The sequence below is a fragment of the Brassica rapa genome, chromosome A01, assembly GCF_000309985.2.
Source record: "Brassica rapa cultivar Chiifu-401-42 chromosome A01, CAAS_Brap_v3.01, whole genome shotgun sequence".
Classification (NCBI taxonomy): domain Eukaryota; kingdom Viridiplantae; phylum Streptophyta; class Magnoliopsida; order Brassicales; family Brassicaceae; genus Brassica; species Brassica rapa.
Window position 1 is genome coordinate 6,040,422 of NC_024795.2, and position 21,993 is coordinate 6,062,414.

The window sequence follows — 21,993 nt, forward strand, 5'->3', positions numbered from 1 at the left end:
AACAACCGGATATCCGTGAACCCTATATCTGGATAAAGATATTAAAACCATGGATCCGCCATATAAAGATCTGAATCCGGATACTTTAAAATTTCCCGGATATCCGATCAGTCTCTAGGGCCTAGTTGTGAGCAATGCCAATGTGGGACTCTACTTATCATCTCTTTTAAAACACCGACGTCCCCGGCTCTGTAAAAGAAAAAGAAACAAAAAAATAAACTTTTCCAGTTACCAACCTGCCCACGCCGCGTGTCCCTGTCTCGAACGATCGGCTTTGATACCATTTGTTACTATAAACGTAATGATTCCGGCCAAAAGCAATTGATGTCAAGAAAACAAGATGATATTGATAAGATTAAAGAACTGAGTACAAGGTTTCAGAGACGTTAATGGTGTTGAAGCCAAGTCACTGTTTGAAGCTCAGCTTCCTTCCAATTTCATGAGCCAATATAGTCTTCCACCTCAACCAACACTGCCTTGTCCTCTGCTGCTCATTGTCTCTACTACCCCTTTCCATACACAGTTCAGACTTCTCAGCTGAGAACAAATAAAATCTGAAACAACCCTGCAATATGAGTCTTCATGTTCCTATTCGTCAGTTGCCCATGTTTCCCCACGGTCACATTTTCCTTGATGTTGTAGACCTTCACATATGCCTCTGAGGCAGGCTGGTGCGTTACAAGAACTGGGATCTTCGAGAAGAGACAATGTTGTTCTGCTTAGTTGGTACTTGCTAGTTGCACGATCCTTTCTGATAGCCTCCATGTTTCTGAAAATCTCAAGGTTCTCTAGAATGACATGTGCACTACTGCTCAACTTCAAGACTTCAGAGCGTATGAGTCGCATAGTAAATTCAATGCACAGCCTCAAACCCACTGCGCCCGATGCGAAGTCATTTCCATGATGTGGTGTGATGAACAAAGTAGCAGTCGCAAGTGAAGATCATGAACTTGGATTTCTAAAACGGTTCTGCCCTGAACTCGTCCCCGCTTGCCTCCTTGATTGTCTCGTGACATATTAGGAGTCAAGCTGCCTCTCATCCAACAACCAGTGACAGTTTCGGTAGCTTTGTACAGTAGTTCCATGACCCTCAGAGCTCATTGTCATCAAGTTCACAAACAACAGAATCACACTGACACGTCCCCTTGTACCAGGTATCTGTAGCTCTGATGGCATGACTGGTGGAACTTAACAGCTTTGTTCCCCAAAAATTGATCCAACAGAAGGGAGGTTTCCACTCCATTCGCTAACTGAAAAACACCCATGGCCTTCTGCGTCTAATGACAAAGAAGTATGACAGCTCTCGTATTCTGTCTTCCACCAAATGTTTTGACTTCCCCAACAGATTAAGAAGCTCACTTCCCCATCAGTGCCAACTCTCTCCATCCTATCTGTCTGACCAGAACCTGCTCCTAAGTGCACAAGATTAAGTCAAAAGTTACATTCTTTTGGTTTATCATGGTGAATAATTGATGATGCGTGGTTTTAGTTTCGTTTTAGGCCCATACTAATATGTTTGGTCAGCCATCAACATCACTATATTTTGTGACCCCAGCATCAACCGCGTGTAATGAATTTTCACGTTGTTATTACTCCACAAACACCAATTTCTAATCAATAGCTATCAGTAGTCATTAATAACGAACCCACCCTAGTTCCCGTCTATATTCAAATCCAATTACGATTCCTTCATAAGAATATTAGAAAGCTAGAAACTAGACTTGGCACTACACTAATATTAGGAAAAGAAAGATACTTTCACACCATATGTTCGGAAAAATCTCGTTCTCGTGTGAAAAAATAATTGCTTTAAGTATTCAATAAGATAGTAAATGCATGGTGACATTACAAATTTACAATTATAGCTGACGTCCCACATAATCGCCACAAATCAAAACTGACACAACAAATGAAAACCTCTAAACTTGAGTCAAAATCATATTTGAATTTTTAACTTGTTTAAAACGTACCTAGTTATGCATTTTGTATTTGTTTTAAACGTAAACTCTCTTTCCATTGGCCTATGTTGGTTATGTTTACGCATAAGTCGATACAATTTTACATCACATACCTAACTACTAACTAGATGAACTTGACAAGTTACTTCAGTAGCTTCAGTACAAAACAAACCAATTTTTCACATCAATCCAAAACAGTCCCGTTCAATGATTCAGCTTCTTACGAGTGTGCATGACAAACGCCATTCAATCATCACATCCACCTATATTTTATTGGATCAATACGTGTGGTTCTTATCTATCCACATTTTTCATACATCTGATCTCACTACCAAGTTTTTATTTTATTTTCAGTGAATCTGATCTCACTACCAAGTTTTTATTTTATTTTCAGTTTCACTTTTCCTTCAACACTTTTGAAATAGTAAATATTCGGCTATTCTGCCTACTAAAACCTACTTCACATTTTTTATTCATTCTACTCAAAACTCATCCATTGTTGCAGAAAAAGAAACAATGAAACTCAAAAGCTTCCTTAGCTCTATACTACTCTCCTTCACGACCATTTTCTTACTTATATCACTTCCTCATTCGGTTTCAGCTAACCAATATAACCACACCGGTTTTCTCCAATGTCTATCTTTCCGGTTAAACGACTCCAACATCGTCTCAAAAGTCATACACACACCAAACGACTCTTCCTTCTCCTCCGTCTTATCCTTATCCATACAAAACCCGAGATTCTCCACCCCCGGTACACCTAAACCGGTTTTAATCCTAACTCCGGTTCAACCTTCACATGTTCAATCAGCGGTTAAATGCGCACGCCGGTTCGGTATCCACATCAGAACCCGAAGCGGAGGACACGACTACGAAGGCCTATCTTACGCCACCCACAAGCCCTTCGTAATCCTCGACTTAACCAACCTCCGGTCCATCACAATAGACGTCGATAACCGGTCGGTTTGGGTCCAAACCGGAGCCACGATCGGTGAACTATACTACGAGCTCGGTAAAAAGAATAATACTTTAGCGTTCCCCGCCGGAGTTTGCCCCACCGTCGGCGTCGGAGGACATTTCAGCGGCGGAGGGTACGGTACACTCCTGAGAAAGCACGGCTTAGCTGCAGATCACGTGATAGACGCGCGTGTGGTCGACGCGCGAGGGAGAGTTCTTGAGAGGAGAGAGATGGGTGAAGACTTCTTCTGGGCCATTCGTGGAGGCGGTGGGTCCAGCTTCTGCGTTGTGCTTTCGTGGAAGATCGGTTTAGTCGATGTTCCGTCGACGGTAACGGTCTTTAACGTCACGGAGTTTGAAGAACAGAGCGCTTTGAAGGTTATCCACCGTTGGCAGTTTGTTTCAGACAAAGTCTCTGATGACTTGTTCGTGAGAGTTATGTTGCAGAGGTATAAGAACTTGGTTCGAGCTTCGTTTCCGGGTTTGTATCTCGGTTCGGTTAAGAGTTTGTTGGAGTTAGTAAACCGGGAGTTTCCTGAACTCGGTTTGGAGGAAAAAGATTGTAAAGAGATGAGCTGGATCGAGTCTGTGGTTTGGTTCGCTGAGTTAGGTGACGTACCGATCGATGCTCTTGGGAAACGCACACGTGCGTCTTTAGCTTTCAAGGCTAAGTCAGACTTCGTTCAAGAGCCAATACCGGAGACTTCGATTTCAAACATGTGGAGAAGGTTGCAAGAGCCTGAAGCAGAGCGTGCGCAGCTGATCTTCACACCGTTCGGTGGTAAAATGAGTGAGATTGGAGAGTACGAGACGCCGTTTCCTCACCGTGAAGGGAACATGTACGAGATTCAGTACTTGAATTACTGGAGAGGAGGAGGAGGAGAGGAGAAAGAGAAGTATATGAGGTGGGTGGAGAGAGTTTACGACGAGATGAGTGAGTTTGTGGCGAGGTTTCCGAGGGGGGCTTATATAAATCTAAGGGATCTTGATTTGGGGATGTATGTTGGGGGTAAGAGGAGTAAGTACGAGGAAGGGAAGAGTTGGGGAGTTAAGTATTTTAAGAATAATTTCGAGAGGTTGGTTAGAGTTAAGACGAGTGTTGATCCTTTTGATTTCTTCTGTGATGAACAGAGCATTCCTCCGTTTAGTTCCGTTGAAGTTATGTGAAAGAGTTCGAATAAGATTTTGTTGTCGGAAAATAGAGTGATGAAGGGAAGTGCTAGTGAGTGTTTGTGTTAGTATGTACTTATAAGTTCTTAGCATTTATTTTGAAATATATTTAGTAATATATAATAAGATTCAAATCGATCTTATTCTTCTACTTGCAAAAATTGGATCTATGTGAGAAACTCAGAGCTGTTTTATTTCATCCAAAAACATTAACGTGTAGAACAACCTGAAACCTCCAGAGAGCAACCTATGCTTCACCCAAGAGTAAGCAAAAAAGCAGGCCTAGGTTAAAAAGTTGATAACAGAACAGCTCAGTGAAGATGAATAGTTCATGGTTTCAACAAAATAATGAGGGCGGTTACTTAACGAGAAAGTTTTGAGAAACTTCCAAGCCGTTTCCATTGTAGCGAGGAAGCTTGTCAGAATTTTAGAATGCAAACATTAACCTCAATCTGGTCACATACAACGCTACGATATTTGCATGTGAAGTAAGCTCCATAGAGGCATCAACAAACATTGATGTCGCGTTGGCAATCGATGTGGTCATATGACTCATATCACAAATGCTGATAAATAATGTTATGCTAATAAAAAAAAAAGAATAATACTAATCGGTGATTTATTTCTCAATTCTCATTAAATAATTTTTAGTTTAATAAATAAATGTTATTTAAAGTATTCAGATTTTAAAACTGATTAACCTGCCTTTTATGTGTCATTTTCTTTTTCAAAAGATATTACAAAACTACAAGGTCTTTTGGCCGTCTTCAAACGTAGATTACCAAAGTGCGGAATATGGTTATATCTTTGGAGACTAAATTTTTCAAAAATTGAAAGCACGAGTTTTCTGAACAAGGTTTGTAACAAAAATTCTTCTTCTAGAAGTAGAAAGTCGGACACCTTACTTCAAACACACAAATCTTTTTCACCAAACCAATCCACTATCTTTAGAATCAAACATGTATATCTGAAAACCTATATCAGTAGTAAAATATAATAATTAGTTTAAATTTTTTATATCATAAAAACTCATGCAGTAAAAAATAATATATAATATTCAAAATAATAATAATATAAATTACCATAGAACAGCAGCATATAAAATTAAATTAACAAACAAAACATTAATTATATAAAAATATTTCTTTACAAAATTAATAATTTAACTTTTATTGAAAATTTAAGAATTAGTTTTTATATCGAATATTTAAGTCATTTAATGTTTCTTATGTCATATTTAAAGAAAAGTAAAATTTTATCAAATTAGCTTTAAAATATATTAGAAATACATCCAAAACTATTACCGTTAACCACTTCAATTATTCCAATTCAATAGTAGTTACAATTATCTATATTTTGTAACTCAAGAAACCCATATTTTTTTATCACGAATCCGTATTTTTCTTTATCTTAACTACCACATCGGTTTTGTAGTATAAATTCATGTTTGTATTATGCCCTTGATTTTTAATTTTTTTTATGTCCTAAGAAAATGTTTCTTTTTCTACAATTGAGGCACAGTCCTGATTATATAGAAACGAGAATTTTCAATTTCTCAAGAAAATTGATCAATTATCATATCAAAATAACTGCTTTTAGAACCCAAAGCTGGTAGTTCTACTGGTAAAGCATTCTACTCAAATAATAGAAATGTGAGGTTTAAATCTTATTAGCTGAGGAAATGCGATTAAACAAACGGCTCTTTATCTAGTCTGAAGAAATTATAAACTTGGGGCAAAAATAAATTAAATTTAAAATAATAATAATAATAATAATAATAATTGTTTTTAGGCAAAGTTAACCCTCGAATTTAAGGTAAGGAGACATAAATATTTTTAAATAACTTATAATGAAAATATTTTTATAGCTTAAGGATCATAGTATTATATATAAATATGTATACTAATCTTTTAAATTTTGAGGACTAAATGAAATGTTTCACTAGGTTATATCTATGACCAACCCTGCTTTAAGGAGAGCACTTTTTCCATCTAACTCAAAATATTATTAATTATTTTTGTGTCCAAAATATATCTTTTTCTGGTTGGTAATTTTTTGTATATAGTTTAGTTTAGTTCTACTCATTCAATAGCCAAGTTTCTAAAGGAATGGATTGTTCTTTTAGAGTTAATTAATCGGTTGGAAAGTTGTTTAGCACACTGTATTTCTATCAGAACACCATGTTTTGGATAAGTTTTTTTTTTTTATGTTTTGTGAAGCCACCGCATGCGCCGCATATCCAAGTTAAAATAATAATATAATTATTTCTTTGAAAAATAGTGACATCTCGGCCAAAAAGAAGTAATCATGCAAGGAAGAAAAACACGTTATTCTTTGACAAAAAAGAAAAAGAAAAACACGTTATTGTGGAACGAACTCGTGAACGCATATACTCTCCAAGTTACTCTCAACGTTTCCTTATGTAAGCCACACGAATAAGAACCCTTTCATTTTCAACTTTAATAATAACAAAAAAAAAATCAAAGAAAATTCTGCTGCATTATCAAAGTAAGCTTCTCCATTTTACATGATTTAGGGTTTATATGTCTGCAGTTGTTTTATCGATTGGCCACGTGAATATCTCAAATTGTGTGTTTAAAATTACGGTAGAGTGGAACTGCATCGTGAATTCCCCTAAATATTATACTGACAGGTCAACAAAATATACATCTATCAAAGAAACTATAGTTTGACCTTGAAATAAAAATACTAATAATTTTATCCAGAAAAATGCAAATATTACTAGTAGTATATTGCTTATTAAACATAATATATTTTATCCGTCTATTGGACATTTAAAAAAAAAATTGTTATAGAAGATGACTTTACTCAACCTAAGAAGACTTACAAGTCCTAGACATCAAACTTGAAAATTAATCGAGTGTACATAACTACAACTTACAATGTAACTCATATAATTACGGGTCAAAAATAGAAATTAACGCGTCTCATCTCTCATTTCGATGGTTGACGAAAATTATTAATTGATGAGTATTTAGAATGCCTAGTTGCTACAGTGGAAATACACAGAGACAACTTGCAGTCTTAAACAAGAAAATAATATACTGATTATATACTATAAACTAAAAATGCAGACGATTTCTTCAATGGAAAAAGCTTTATACATTTTAATTTTGGTTTAAAGAAAAGCTATATATATATATTCATATGGTTACATACTCAAAATTTAATGATTGATCGAATATAATTAGTTAGGACGATATATGATATGGATACGATCAAAATAATAATAATGATGATATGGATACGACCACGTTGTTTAAAGTCTTCTCTTTGAACTTTTCCTTCCTCCACTACAAAGCCACAAACCAATCCGAAACAGTTACCGACATTGACCATTGACTCTCCCCTAAAACTAGCGAAGAAGGAGAAAAAGGACACTCGATGAAACAAACGGCTTATCGTAGAAACCGGTGAGAAAGTGTAAATTTAGAGCCGGATTCATCTTTTACTTTTTGATTGGCTGTGATGGGATCCATGCACATATACACAACCAGGGGCGGTCCTGGGCACAGCGGACTGAAACACCGGCTTAGGGCCCCCAAATTTTTTTAAAAAATTTACATAAGAAGGGGCCCCTAAATTTGTAAAAAAAAATTTTTTTATAAAACCCTTACTAAATTGTTTTAGGCCCCCAGCATCTCAGGGACGGCCCTGTACACAACTCTTATTTTTTGGATTAAATGGTGATAAATGGTAGAAAATAAAATAGTGTATAGCTGTAAGAGTTAAACAGTGGTACCATTTATTTAAAATCTGTCTAAATAAAAAAATAAATATTAGTAGAGGTTGCTTTTATCAACGGTTTGATGAAAAAATTGCCAATGTTTTTACACTTAAATTTTAGGAATATAATCTCATAAAATATTAATTATTATTCAATCTATAAATTAATAAAAATGTACATCAAACTTTTAAGATAATGATTAAATACAATAAATCATCATAAAATGGTATAGTCACACATGAATCCTTATAATATCGGTTGCAAATTTATTTATTAACAATAAATTTATACTAAATTATAAGAAAAATAATAAATGAGTGTTAATATTTATAATTAATCATATCCCTAATTCCTTTTATTTATTTTTGCTATCCAACGAATTAAAATACAAACTACTATTTTTTGTTGTTCAACACTTGTAATAAACTTTCCTTTTTTTGTTCAAACGTAATAAAGTTTCCAAAACTTGCGATAACATATCTTCTCTCTCCCCCCGGTTATAAATAAACCGGATAAGTGCACAGAACAAAGCAACACGATAGCCAAGAAAGCATCATCTCTCTCTCTCCAACTTTCCACAATGCTCACGACACGACCAACATTTGTCTCTGTCGGTTTCTTCTTCCTCTTCCTCTCTCTACCTCTCTCCACTCTCTCTCAACCCTCGATGTCCTCAGTCTACGACTCCTTCCTCAAATGCCTCTCGGAGAAGACGAAAACGCCACAATCCCAAATCGCAAAAATCGTCTTCTCTCAGAGCAATCCTTCTTACACCTCCGTCCTCCGCGCTTACATCCGCAATGCGAGATTCAACAAATCCTCCACTCCCAAACCGACCATCATCATCACTCCTCTCTCCGAGAGCCACGTCAGCGCCGCCGTCCTCTGCTCGAAGCCGTTGGATTTCGTCTTCAAGATCCGAAGCGGCGGCCACGACTACGACGGTCTCTCGTACATCTCCGACAAACCGTTTTTCATCCTCGACCTGTCGAACCTCCGCGACGTCTCCGTCGATATCGCCGAGCAAACGGCTTGGATCTCCGCCGGAGCCACTCTCGGCGAGGTTTATTACCATATCTGGGAGAAAAGCAAGGTCCTTGGATTCCCTGCCGGAGTTTGTCCGACGGTTGGTGTCGGAGGTCACTTGAGCGGCGCCGGGTACGGTAACATGCTGAGGAAGTTCGGATTGACTGCCGATCACTTCATCGACGCGAAGATGGTCGACGTAAACGGCGCCGTTTTGGACCGGAAAGCGATGGGGGAAGATCTTTTCTGGGCTATCTCCGGCGGCGGAGGAGGAAGCTTCGGCGTCGTTTTGGGTTACAAGGTCAAGCTCGTTCCGGTGCCAGCGACCGTGACGGTGTTCCGGGTGGAGCAGTTAATGGCTGCCGGAGCGGTGGATATGGTTCACAAGTGGCAGTTCGTTGGTCCGAAAACCGACAAGAATCTGTTCATGAGGATGCTGATCCAACCGGTGACGAGGAACAAGGTGAAGACGATTAGAGCCACTGTGGTGGCTCTCTACTTAGGAAAAGCAGACGACGTCGTTTCGCTTCTTGATAAGGAGCTTCCTGAGCTAGCTTTAAAGAAGGAGAACTGTACGGAGATGACTTGGTTCCAGTCTGCTCTATGGTGGGACAATCGCGTCAACGCCACTCAGACCGATCCTAAAGTGTTTCTCGATCGGAATCTCGACTCCTCCAGCCCCGGGAAGAGGAAGTCAGATTACGTCGAGACCGAGATTCCAAGAAGCGGGATCGTGTCTCTGTTCAATAAGATGATTGAGTTAGGGAAGATAGGGCTCGTTTTCAACCCTTACGGTGGAAGAATGGCGGAGATAGCGGAGGACGCGACACCGTTCCCTCACCGAAACATGCTTTTCAAGATTCAGTACTCTGTGAACTGGAAAGAATCGTCTCCGGAGTTGGAGAAGGGTTACTTGAACCAAGCCAAAGTGCTTCACAGTTTCATGACGGGTTTTGTGAGCAAGAATCCTAGAGGTGCTTACTTGAACTACCGTGATGTCGATATCGGGGTGAATGATCATGGGGAGAATAGTTACAAGGAAGGAGAGGTGTATGGAAGGATGTATTTTGGTAAAAACTTTGATCGGTTAGTGAAGATCAAAACCGCGGTGGATCCAGGGAATTTCTTCAGGAATGAACAGAGTATACCTACCTTGCCAAGTAAGGCATGATAAGATATATATTGTTAATCATTTGATATAAAGATTGGTTTTTACTTTTAATGTAATGCTTTGGTGAAGCAATATTGAATGTAAGGTTTTGGATATTGTATATTGACTATTGAATAGTTTCTATGTTTCATGGAACTATAAGCTTGCCTAGATTGCTTGTGTATGAGAGAGATTCAGAGAAGTAATAAGTCAAAGTTTCTGGTATTGAAAGTTAGTTACCTGCTTTTGAAACTCATGGAGAAAATGGTGGGTGTTTACTGTATTTAGTGTTTGGTTTGGAGTAGTTAACGGTGAATCTGGGCCATGTTCTTCTTACATGCATTTTTGTGTAGTGAATGACCTAAGTGTTGACTTTTATACTCGATTTGGTCACAGTTGCGAAGAGAACAGGGGTGCCTGAGCAGGGGACGGCGAAACGGTGGTCAGGGGCCGGAGGAGCCACGGTAGTTGCATCGGTGCTTTTACACGTCATCTAAAGATTTTTGTTGTTGTTGTTGTTGTTATGAATCATTGACCAGTGGTATCTTTTTCATAAGATCAATAGAGCATCACTTCTGAAGTGACAGCTTTAAAATGGACAGAGCATTCGGTGAAGTGTTAGTTAACCATGTTTAGATCTTGTACTAATTCTTATCGTGATATAATTGCGATCACTTCAAAATGTTAAATTCTAATTTTTAAAGTAACTGAAGTATATAAAAACATTAAAAATGTTCATCGTTTTTAGGAAGTGTATAGACTTGTGTATATACAATTTATACATGAGTGGCTACTGGTATGCTGCACAAGTTTTTCTTTTCTTCATGAGTTTCATGCGTATTAGCTATTAGCACATAAGATTTCACAATTTGAAAATGTAAGTTGGTATATATTTTTCTGCATTTTAATTTAAATAGTGTATAGAAGTTTAATCTTACCAATAAAAATAAAATTTTGTTAATACTGTAGATTTTATTATTTGCTTACCAATATTTTAATACAAATTTGACTTAACTAAACATAATTTTTTTTAAAAAAATATTTATTTTAAATATTATTTAAGATTATATATGTATATATTTAAAATTATAATCTTAGATAGTTTTTCTATCTATTTATTTTGGTTAAATATATCAAATCAAGTTGTATAAGTTAATAAAGTTGATATAAAAATTGTATAATTATCAAAAATTAAAACTAAATAGTATTTATAAAATTGGTATATATGTAAGAAACTAATGATTTTTTAACTAAAATTGTATAATTATAAAAATAGAATTAAATAATATTTCGAAAATTTTAGTGTTATATTTGAATAAATTTATTTTAGTGATGATGTATTTGTAGTTACCATATTCTACAAATTTTACCAAAATATAAATCAACATTTAATGTAATGTATGAGTTATTACAATATTTTAAAATGATTACCAAAAATATAAATTAACATTAAATGTAATTGTTCATGTCATATTTAACCATAATCCATGTTATCAATTTTAGTAGTTATGCCATATTTTTGTGAAAATGATCGTAAAGAAAACATATGTCAAATCAGTTCTTAAATAATGTATAAGAGATGTCACCATAAGCCATGTCATCAACTTTATTAGTCATATCATTTTTTTATAAAAATGATTGTAGAAAAGACATGTGTTATGTCACTTTTTAAATAATGTCTAAGGGATAAATAATGTTTAAGGGATGATTGCGATCACTTGAAAATGTTAAAATTATGATTTCAAAAATAACTCAAGGGTATAAAACATTAAAAATATTCTCCGTTTTTTAGAAAGTGTATAGACTTGTGTATATACTTCGGTTATTTATCGGTTCGGTTTGGGTTTGGTTCGTTTAATTTGGTTCTATAATTTTTCTAACCAAAGTAAACCATAATTAGTTTGGTTTGGATCGGTTTCGGTTCGGTTTTTATTCAGTTTGGTTTGAATTCGGTTTGGTTTGTGTTTCAGTTCGGTTCAGTCGGATTCTCCTAGTTTAATTCTTTTAAGAAAAATCATGTTTTAAAACATAAACACATGGTCATGAAATCATCATGTTGGTGACTATGAAAAACTAAATTCAAAATAAAATTGAAACATACAAAAAACTTTTTAAGAAAACAAAAAAACATTTATAAGAACATAATCAAATCAAAGTTAACTATTGTACAATAAATAGAAAATAAAAAAACATTGTTAACAATGCCTCTTGAAAATAAATATGTAAACTAAATCTAATATAAAACTGACAAAAAACATGAACAAACCACCAAAATTTTATTAGAAAACAATCAAACAAAAGTTAACTAAAGTAAAATATAAAATTAAAATTAAACAATATCGTTAATAAAGTTAACAATGACTTTAGTCTTAAGATTTTAGTATATTGGATATTGTTTAATTCAAATAATAACAAAAGCACATTGGTTGTGAGTTCGGTTTAATTTAGTTGGGTTCGGATCGGTTTCAGTTCAGTTGGTTTGGGTTGGAAAAATCTTAAACCTAACTGTTTGATACTAGACTTTGGTTCGGTTTGGATCCACTTTGGTTCGGTTGGTTCGGTTCATTCGATTCGGTTTTTTCGCCCACCCCTAATATACATGAGTGGCTACGGGTATGTCCCAAGTTTTTCTTTTCGGTATGTCCCAAGTTTTTCTTTTCTTCACAAGTCATCATCATGCAAAATGAGATTCATGCGTATATTAGGCTATTAGCACATACGATTTCACAATTTGAAAATGAAAGCCTATATTTTCTGCAAATCAAACAAAGCTTTTATTGAAGGACCCTTTATTCAAAATATGGACTAACGTACAGTTTATGAAGAAAAAGAGAATGAAAATGAAACAATAGTTCGGTTTCAGAACAAAGCTTTTATTGAAGGACCCTTTATTCAACAATACAATAACTTATAGGATCAAAGGGCTAAAAGAGAGGTAAGCTTGTAGGGAAACGAACTTGCATCCATTGCTTCTCATACGTAACCAAATGGCTCCAACCTATCTCCTCCAGCAAACCCAGTTTCATTTCGTACAGTTTCTTACTGGCTGTCTCGTTCTCGTTTTGGATCATCTCATCAAGAACCTGAAAATACCATTATCAATCATTTTTTTTACAGTCAAGAACACACCATTTGCAGTTTTTCTTGCTAAATTTGACGATTAGATAAACGTGTTTTACCTTCAATGCAGTCCCGGGTCGCGAGAGCCGTTTCTCTCTTAGAACAGTAAGAGTACAGAACTTAGATGATTTCACGTCTACCCATTTCGTCAGTTCTTTGTAATTTTCTTCAAATTTATCCTTTTGGCTACTTTCTTCTTCTCCTTCATCTTCCTTCTTACCCTGCAAAGCAAATGAGTAGTGTGTAATTGCCCAGTATTTGCTAACAAAATGCTAATGACACTATGTGTAGTTTCAAGACACCAACTAATGCATTGATGATATCTACAGTCAGATAAATTTATCAACAGTTAACGATAGTCGATAAGAGAAGTGAGATCAGTATTTGGTCTCTCGCCTTCAAATTCGCGAGTCTCGCCATGGCTATCCCTTTTTGGTATAGTGCTTCTGCCAGTTGGTCACGGGTCGTCTCCATCTTTTTCTTCAAATTCTAATTTGAACAACAGGTGGTAATCAGAGACGTAAATAAAGCAAGTAGCTAGTTAAGAATCTTTGTAAGAAAACGCAATAAATAAGACATCACACCTCTGCTTCCTCGTCTTCTGGTTCACTTTTTTGTAGTAAGAATCTTGCTAACTCGTCTACGTCAATGCTGAGTATTACTTCGTTTGCAGCATCTATAATCTGCAAAAAGACAAGGGAATAGGATTTACTATCTATAAACGCGCAAGAGATTAGTAGTCTGAAGATTATATTTAATGCATAGGTCGAGAAAATAGTGCATAATTTCAACATTAGTAACTCATTTGAAACTTTACCTCTTCGTGATGGCTGATTTTGTCCCCAGCTTCAGACCGAGACAGCAAACTTTCTAAGATCTTAGCAAGCAATGGGGTAGAGTTTGGGTACTCAGACTGCCAGGGAACATATGCTCACAGTTAATCTAACAGTATTTCAGATTTGCATACTTTTTACAGAACTTTCAATTTAAAGTAGCATCAATCATTATTCGTAAAGAAAAAGGCTTTAGCTCGCAAACCTTGAGACAGGAACACAACTTTCTCCATTCGGAACGATCTTCCTCAGTTTCTTGTTTTAGGTTCCCAAGAAATTTGATCTTTATGTCCCGAACCTGATTACAAGGAAATGCTTTCGTAAAACAATAGTAGAAAAGAACACCCACATCTTTATATTCACCAGCAAGTACTCCAATCATTGATATAATAGGAGCATTTGACCACAACGTTGAGCAAGAGCCTATACAAAACATGCTTCTGCAAATAATACCTCTTCTTCCAAGCGTTCTGAAACTGATTTACAGCTATTGGAAGCAGAAGCCGCCTTCTTATCTTCCTCAGGCTATTGTATAAAGAACAAAATAACAAACAAGTTCAATAAAACTGGAATACAAGGAAACAAATAGATTAAGCTCAAACAAAATTTGAGCTCTTATAGCGAGATTTTCCTGCATTACTACATCAAGTATCACAAGCCAATTGTAACAGACAAACCAGATCAGAAAAGGTAGGGTTTTTAGATACCTTATTTGGTGGAACCACATATGATATCGGATAAGAAACAGGATTATCCTTTGGATTCATCCCTTCTTTATCATCAAAAGACAATTTCCCATATGAAATTTCTCCCACCAACACAGATCCTTGTGGAGTATTCTACAGGTAAAATCAAAATTGTACATTTGAAAGAGATACGATGCATCCAGAACATTAATTATACCAACAATCTACTAAACCTTGGGTATCTTATCCTTTGTTGGTGGGCCCAGGTAAAACGCTTCCTTCACCCTGTATGGTGATAAATGAGGTGAGGAACACGTTCAGATTTCAACCAATGCAGCAGTCAGAGAAATATAAGCTAGTAAAAAAACAAAACCAGTACCCTGGCATTAGAACAGAAGACTTAAAGGCACCATTTCCTGTGACCGGACCATCTGGTTCAGAATGTAAGCTCAGCCGAACCTCCTGCATCACCAACAAAATCGACAGACTAGTCAGCTTTTCATGAATTCTAGTGTTGCAAAAGTATATATATATATATACACATCAGAAAACTGGCAAAAATTGAACTCCAACTTTGTTCCGTATTTCTTCTTTCTTTCCCAGACAAATATTACATGTAGCTTTTCAAAAGCTTAATTCACAATCTCACCCCTATATTTCTTTCAATGAACACAATGAGCAGCTTCAATTTTTCCAGCAGCTGTACATTTTCATGCCTGGTGAAAACAATTAGATTTTAGAATAGAAGACAAAATACGTAAATATGCACTGTAAAACAAAGTTGTAAAACCACATAATAATATCGTTTTCAGGAAGTTGTCTAATTGTCATTTCTGCCTGGGGATTAGTATGTACAAACTCTACCCTTCAATTTTTAAAACAAAGTGCAACCATCAAAGATTTAGCACAAACCTCAGATACAGCTGAAGTTTATATTCACCCTTGGGAAGTTTAGAAGACTCAGGATAAACGTCACCCATTGCATATACACGCTGAAAGTATGCCAGGACAGCGTGTTAAGGCAAGAAAATAATATAAAATTAACACATAAACAAATTTGCTACACACACAAGCAGAAGAGCGTGTTTAATAGACAATGACAATGAGAATTTTACAGGCTTATCTATCTATACTAGTACTACCCAGCCTTTTAGGTGGCAGTTAGAATAGTACCTTGTTGGCATCAGAGATCATATAGAATTGGGACTCAAATTTAGTGTCATATATGCGATTGTTCAACAAGGGTATATACGGTTTCACTTCAGCTGCCTCTTCTAATTTGAACTTGTAGCTGCAGAAACAAAATAACTTGTTGACTGTAAAAAGTTTTGATAAAGAGATAGGCAAGAAACAGAAGGATAACCCACGTCAATGTCAATGCTAGTATTTGTTTGCCCGAGAGTAGTCTATCCCGGCCAGTTGCTAGAGTCTTGAGTTGTGCATCAACGGGTTGATAAGGAATGCGTATCTGCAGTTAAAACAGAACACTGTCCATAAGAAATTCTTAAACAATCACAGAAACCGGAGAAAATACAATCTCCAAATATGATATACCTTGTTCAGAACAGCTATGGGAACGAGTTTTTCAGATGCCAATAGTGCTTCAGCTTCAACTTTTATTGGTGCTTCACTTCCATCAAGTATCAACTCTTCTTTATTCACACCAATTCCGTGGAATGCAATCTAAAATATCACAAATAACTTGCATCAACTCATGTCAAACAAAACACAATGTACTCAATATAGCTGGAAGGCGTGAGCGACTTGAACATAGAACTTCGTTCATAACATTATGTCTATTCACCGTTAATTCGATTCCAAAACCATTCCTAAATGAGAATACACCTGCAGGATTGATTACTGATAAACCAAAGACCTAACATCTAAAGAGAGGCTAAAATTGGTAAGGGAACCAGATTGCAGAAAGTAATAAGCAATGCGTTAACATGGGCCAAAGATATACCAGAATGATGAACTCAAAAACGTCAGGGAAACAGTAGGGGGAAAGGGGGACAAAAGATCTAAATTAATAATTTGGAGTTCATTACCTGACACATGACGACACAAAAGACAAAACAAAACACAAGCATCACAGACACCTATATGTAAAATTCTGAGTTCCTACCTCAAAGTCAACGATAGTTGGTTCACGACTTCCAAGGCCACTGGACCAGAATTGAGCTAGAGCTAGTTCCATCGTTTGACCACTAACTACTGGAAACGCAAAGCTTTTAGCAGACGGAGATGCGAATGTTGTTGCGTTCTCCCACTTGATAGGCCTTCGCAACGGGCAAATCTGCAAATTAAGAAACAATTAGAACCAACATTATCAAAAACTTGAATTATCCTTAAATGTGCCCTACCTGAAGCGTATCAATATAAAATCTCCGTGTAGTATCAAACCCCGAAGTTCGTATCGTAGCTTCAGCCCATGTTGCTCCGAGTGGTACCTCGATAAATCTTCGTTCAATGTGGCCTACAGTTGGAATTGTTTAAAAAGGAAATACCAAACAAAAATAACTGCTGTTTGTTTGTAAATCACAGATTACAAAGTGGACAGACGATAACCTGAGATGAAAGACATTTGTTGAAATGAAATAACTGGAGGTCGACTTGCCACAGTCTTGGGAATTATTATTGTTACTGGGATTCTGAAAAGAGGGCCACGCTGTGGAGCTTTGCAATCAATTCCATAAACTTCAAAGTAATGCACACCATCCTCCAGATTTGTGGGGTCCACAACAACGCTGAAAGGTGATTATGTATTCTTACTACAGAGATAACAAACCGAACCAGCTAGATATAGGATTAAGAACACTAACTTGAAGCTACGTCCGTTATGAGTGAGAAGGAGATAATCAGGAACCCGCACAATTCCTTCATTTGTGGAATGCAACTCGAGACATTCCTCAAACGGGACAAGTTCCTTTAAATTACTTGCCCCTTCATGGAACTTCGGCTCAACTTGTACCGTCCACTGGGAAGTCAAAACGATGCTTGTTTCAAAAACAGATACGAGAGAATACAAAGTTCAAAAGTGAAATATACTACATCTGGTAGGACGTAAAGTTCGCGAAGGAAAATTCTAACTCTATGCAGTGCATCTAAAGACCTTAATATTCCAGAGAAAAGGACAAAATGGTGTGTCGTAAGAAGATAATGACTTTATAAATAGAATGAAAGTTAGCATGCACTCGAGCATATCCTATGATATAGCAACAGCTAACCTCTTGAACCAGAAAAAAAAAGCAACAGCTAACCTCAGTCGACTGTCTGGAAGCAGTAGGTTCCCGTAGGTAGATGCCCCGTGATGTTGGATCTGCGTTTTAAAGTTCATGACTTGTAAAAGGAAGGTTGATGTTTTATCAAAACACAAAAATCAACCCCTTCCCCACAAAAAAAAAGCACGAAGGCCTTTAATATTAGCAGCTACTCACACAGGAAGGCCTTTAATATTACCACTAAGATGCATTAGCAAAAAAATGATGGAAACCAACACATTCAGTTGCCCTCTTTATCGTCAATGAGAGTGTGGGATAGATTTCAGCAAGAAAATTTCCAGTACTCATCTATTTAGAAAACTTCAAAAATTGTTTAAGTTCTTTCTTTACATACTTGTTTTCCCCGAGAGATTGACCTTTATCTGATAAAATACGCATGGATAGTCCTTAAACTGCTTCAAGTATTCATATGCCCTGTCATAATAATAAAATAAATCAGAACTATTAAAACATGACGTCAATTTAAATGAAGGGTATAGAACCTTACTTATCAACTTGCATAAGCCCTTGTCCAGTAGATAGTTTATCTTCAGGTAGATCACCTACAGGAGTTGATGTATTCTCAAGGGCCCTCCTCACACTGTATGGGCTAACTGGGATACCCTCAGCCTGCAGACACATGAAAGAATTCCAGCAGCTGAAATGCGCTGAATAAACGAGAAAAGAAACATATGTGGCAGAAGGAAAAATAATGTCGAAGAAGAAACCTTCATCGCACTTAGAAGTAACGCAATTGCTCCACACGCAGAAGGAGATGACATCGATGTTCCATTCATGAGCATGCGTCTTTGAAGCGTCCATGTAGGAACAGGAGCAACAGCCCCACCAGCAGCACTTATGCAGACACCTAGATCCCCATCAGAGGTTGGTCCCCGGCTTGACCTACAACATAACAATAACTATTTCATGCTACCTACAAACTGCAACAGAATGAATCAAAAGAAAGGAAAAAGGTGAATATACCAAGTGTATTCAAGCCCTTCACAGGGAGGTTCCACCACGGAATGGGCACCAGCTGCCATTGCAGGAGAAACATATGCACCAATACCAATGATACTGGAAGTTGTTCCACCAGGTGCACCAACTGTTGTTAATGCTGGGCCGTTGTTACCAGCACTACTTACAAATATTAGGCGTCTCTTGTTCACAGCCTAAAACATATCAGAATGTCAACAAACGCAAGATTAAAAGCATAAAACTCAAGCAACTAAGAGCTGCCTAACAAAGATAAAGGTATGAATGATACTTCAGTAACAAGATCAACAAAGCGTCCATAGTCTGGAAGTAATGCTGCCTCTCCATAGCTCATGTTGACAAGATCACAATTATGCTGTGTCATTATAGCAGAAGTCAGCGTACAAAAAAAAAGTATTGACTTGAGTCAATGCAAAAGCAGTCACATGTAACAGTCCACACAGATATGAAATTCCTCCATACAAGCTGATGACGCAAAGTAGTTCAAGAGAAAAGATACAATTTGTTTTGTTCAAACTACAAAGGATATAACTTTAGGAAGTTACAAAAGAACTTTTTGGCTAATGGTATACTACAATCAGTTAATAATTACCTCCAGTGCAGCTATCAATGCCCGTGTCAAGCCAGTTCCGGTCTCCATTGACCCTAACCGCGAATCTCCAATTTTGCATGATATTATCTGCGCACCAGGTGCCACCCCATTCAACAAGTGCTCCTAACATACACATAGCACGAGAGTTAATTGATTGCATAATTATCAAAATAAATAACTTATACATATATGTGTGTGTGTGTGTGTTAGCACCTCGGGGTGGTGTGCAGAAGCTATCCCAGCAACATGAGTGCCATGTGGAGAACTATCAGTTACAATGCTCAGGACATTTCCCTCATCATACACATTAGCAACAAAGGAGCAAGCATCTAGTCGGCTAAACACGCCATACTTCCGCTCAATTCTGATTTACATATTAGAATGAGAAAAATACGTAAAATTTGTGAACTCCCAAGCAAAAAGTTCCTGAACTTTAATAAGGGATAGATCCCTAAAGGGAGACTTGCCGGTAATTAGTCAAGGGGGAGAAGTCTGCTAGTTTCCCGCAATCTGGATCTTCTTCGAGACTCTGCGTATCAAGTGCAACCCTCCATACTTCTCCATCATGCCACACGACAGCATCAATAACAGGCCCTTTGTCTTCATAGTTCTACAGAGAAAAAAAACAATGCATTTACAGCACAGATTCAAGAAAACAGCGAACACGTAAACATAATTACTAAAGGAAATTATCTAAACTTACATCAGCTTGTTTCTTTAGGTAATCAACTCTGCTTTGGAAGTCTTCGCGCGTCTTCTTCAGTTTCGCATCATCCACCTTGCTGTGCTTCTGAAGGCAAGATTAAAAAACAAGGTTAAAATAAATTTGAATAAGACTGTCAGACTCGCAAAATTCACAATACAGCAAACCAAATTCAGTATCTCCGTAGCACCTGATCGAAATCATACAGATTCTTGACAGCCTTTGCAATTTCTTCCTGATTCTTTTCATCCCAGGTTTTTCTTCTTTCTTTCTGTGTGATAAAAATACAGATAGAAGTCTTAGATCATTTACGTCAAATTTCAGTGTAGGATCTTGAGATTTAATAACTAATCCAACAGACAAAAAAAGAGAACACAATTCTAATGGCTACCTTGACGCGAGAAGTTAAGGTATCAGTAAAAAGCTCGTAAACCAACTTGCAACCTACACGCCATTCTCCAGTGGGGTTCTTCCATGAAGAATTGACAACCAACGGTACCCCTGCAACAAATTTGTTTAAAAACAAAAGAAATAATCAACGTGTGTCAACATGAGCAAGAAAACTATCAAGCAGAACTCCTAAATATCTCTTTCTAGATCAAATCACTAACCTGATGCTCCACGAATAAGACCATCTTCATTGGCTTTCACCACTGTGGATGTATCTATATCCCCGCTCCCAGTGCTGACGGATACAATAAGGTCACAGCCACTCAGATGAAAGAAAAGCATATCAGATGCATAATCTCAAGTAAACTATGAACATACCAGTCAATGACGTCCAGAACCTTGGGTTTTCCATCAGAGGTTACGTGCAAGCCAGCAGCAGAAGGATCAAAACCAGAATCTACGAAAGATACAATCTCATTTGATCAGTTCCTCAATCAGAATTTTACCAGCGAAGTTACAAACACAAACGAGAATCACGTCTTCGAAAACCAAGCAATCTCCCTAGTGATCTGATCCAATACAAACAATCTAACCAAGCCTAATCGATAAGGCTCCATAAACGTAACAGACGATTCAACAACTGAAGCGAAGAGTAAGTAAACAAAGACGGCGAGAAGGAAGTACCGAAGATAGCGATGACTACGCCACGACCGTCGTACTCGGGATGAGCTTCGATGAAGCGATCAGCGCCGATTTCTTTCTTAGGCATGAGAGAAGCGAGGAAGGTTGATTCGTTCAGCTTGAAATCAGCTACGCAGGCATTATCAGATTCACCAGCGCCTCCTCCTCCTCCTCCGCCACAACCGACGCGAGAAGTCTCGGAAGAAGAGCAAGGCATCGCCGAGAAACCACTACGTCTTAATCGAGTTCCACGAGAGCGAGAGCGAGAACGGCTTCGGGAATTGAGTCTTCGATGGAAAATAAACGGAAGAGAGAGTGACGTGGACGAAGAAGCCCAATAAGAAGAAGAGCACGACGGGCCTCCGAACAACGCGCCGTGAATCTGCAGACTCAGATCCATCTTCGGGATGTGTGTTAATTAGAGTAGGGGTAATTTTGTAAATTAATCTGAGTCGCTCCTACTTGTGACTCGCGAGTGTCCTTTTGGGTTTAGTATGTCAATGGAAGAGGTGGCTGGCTTACTCCCCACTGGGTGGCTTTGCTTACTCTAACAAAGATAACGAAATTATGTTGGACTTCACTCTATTTTCTTACAGAGTTCGAACCTTTGTGGTGACTTTAAATTGTACATCCTGGGTTTATGTTTTGCTGGCCCTGAGATATATAAAAATTAAAGTCAAAATAAATGTTTTGTTTCGCTGTATTGAGATTTGAGAGCCGCCT

At 37.2% G+C, this 21,993-nt stretch overlaps 3 protein-coding genes across 3 annotated transcripts; 2 read left to right on the forward strand and 1 right to left on the reverse strand.

Annotated features, from left to right (window-relative positions):
- The first annotated feature begins 2,305 nt into the window (after positions 1-2,305).
- Positions 2,306-4,242, forward strand: LOC103858400 (berberine bridge enzyme-like 18). The gene has a single exon (XM_009135762.3). The coding sequence runs from the start codon at positions 2,475-2,477 to the stop codon at positions 4,080-4,082; it is 1,608 nt and encodes a 535-aa protein (XP_009134010.1). The 5' UTR covers positions 2,306-2,474; the 3' UTR covers positions 4,083-4,242.
- Positions 4,243-8,342: 4,100 nt separating this feature from the next.
- LOC103858408 (berberine bridge enzyme-like 19) lies at positions 8,343-10,711 on the forward strand. Its single transcript, XM_009135773.3, has 2 exons — positions 8,343-10,019; positions 10,406-10,711. Exons 1-2 carry the CDS (start codon positions 8,414-8,416, stop codon positions 10,504-10,506), a joined length of 1,707 nt encoding a protein of 568 aa, XP_009134021.2. The 5' UTR covers positions 8,343-8,413; the 3' UTR covers positions 10,507-10,711.
- Positions 10,712-12,759: 2,048 nt separating this feature from the next.
- LOC103858419 (tripeptidyl-peptidase 2) lies at positions 12,760-21,897 on the reverse strand. Its single transcript, XM_009135784.3, has 34 exons — positions 21,274-21,897; positions 20,968-21,046; positions 20,811-20,884; positions 20,591-20,700; positions 20,390-20,470; positions 20,200-20,286; positions 19,964-20,106; positions 19,710-19,860; positions 19,497-19,619; positions 19,176-19,259; positions 18,893-19,080; positions 18,637-18,811; positions 18,417-18,538; positions 18,264-18,343; positions 17,909-17,967; positions 17,471-17,625; positions 17,217-17,395; positions 17,012-17,124; positions 16,774-16,944; positions 16,203-16,331; positions 16,016-16,116; positions 15,822-15,939; positions 15,561-15,640; positions 15,298-15,364; positions 15,028-15,110; positions 14,882-14,933; positions 14,670-14,801; positions 14,416-14,487; positions 14,168-14,260; positions 13,947-14,042; positions 13,714-13,812; positions 13,526-13,618; positions 13,189-13,350; positions 12,760-13,092 (listed from the first exon to the last, which is right to left on the reverse strand). The coding sequence occupies exons 1-34, from the start codon at positions 21,668-21,670 to the stop codon at positions 12,934-12,936; spliced, it is 4,107 nt and encodes a 1,368-aa protein (XP_009134032.1). The 5' UTR covers positions 21,671-21,897; the 3' UTR covers positions 12,760-12,933.
- Positions 21,898-21,993: the final 96 nt, after the last annotated feature.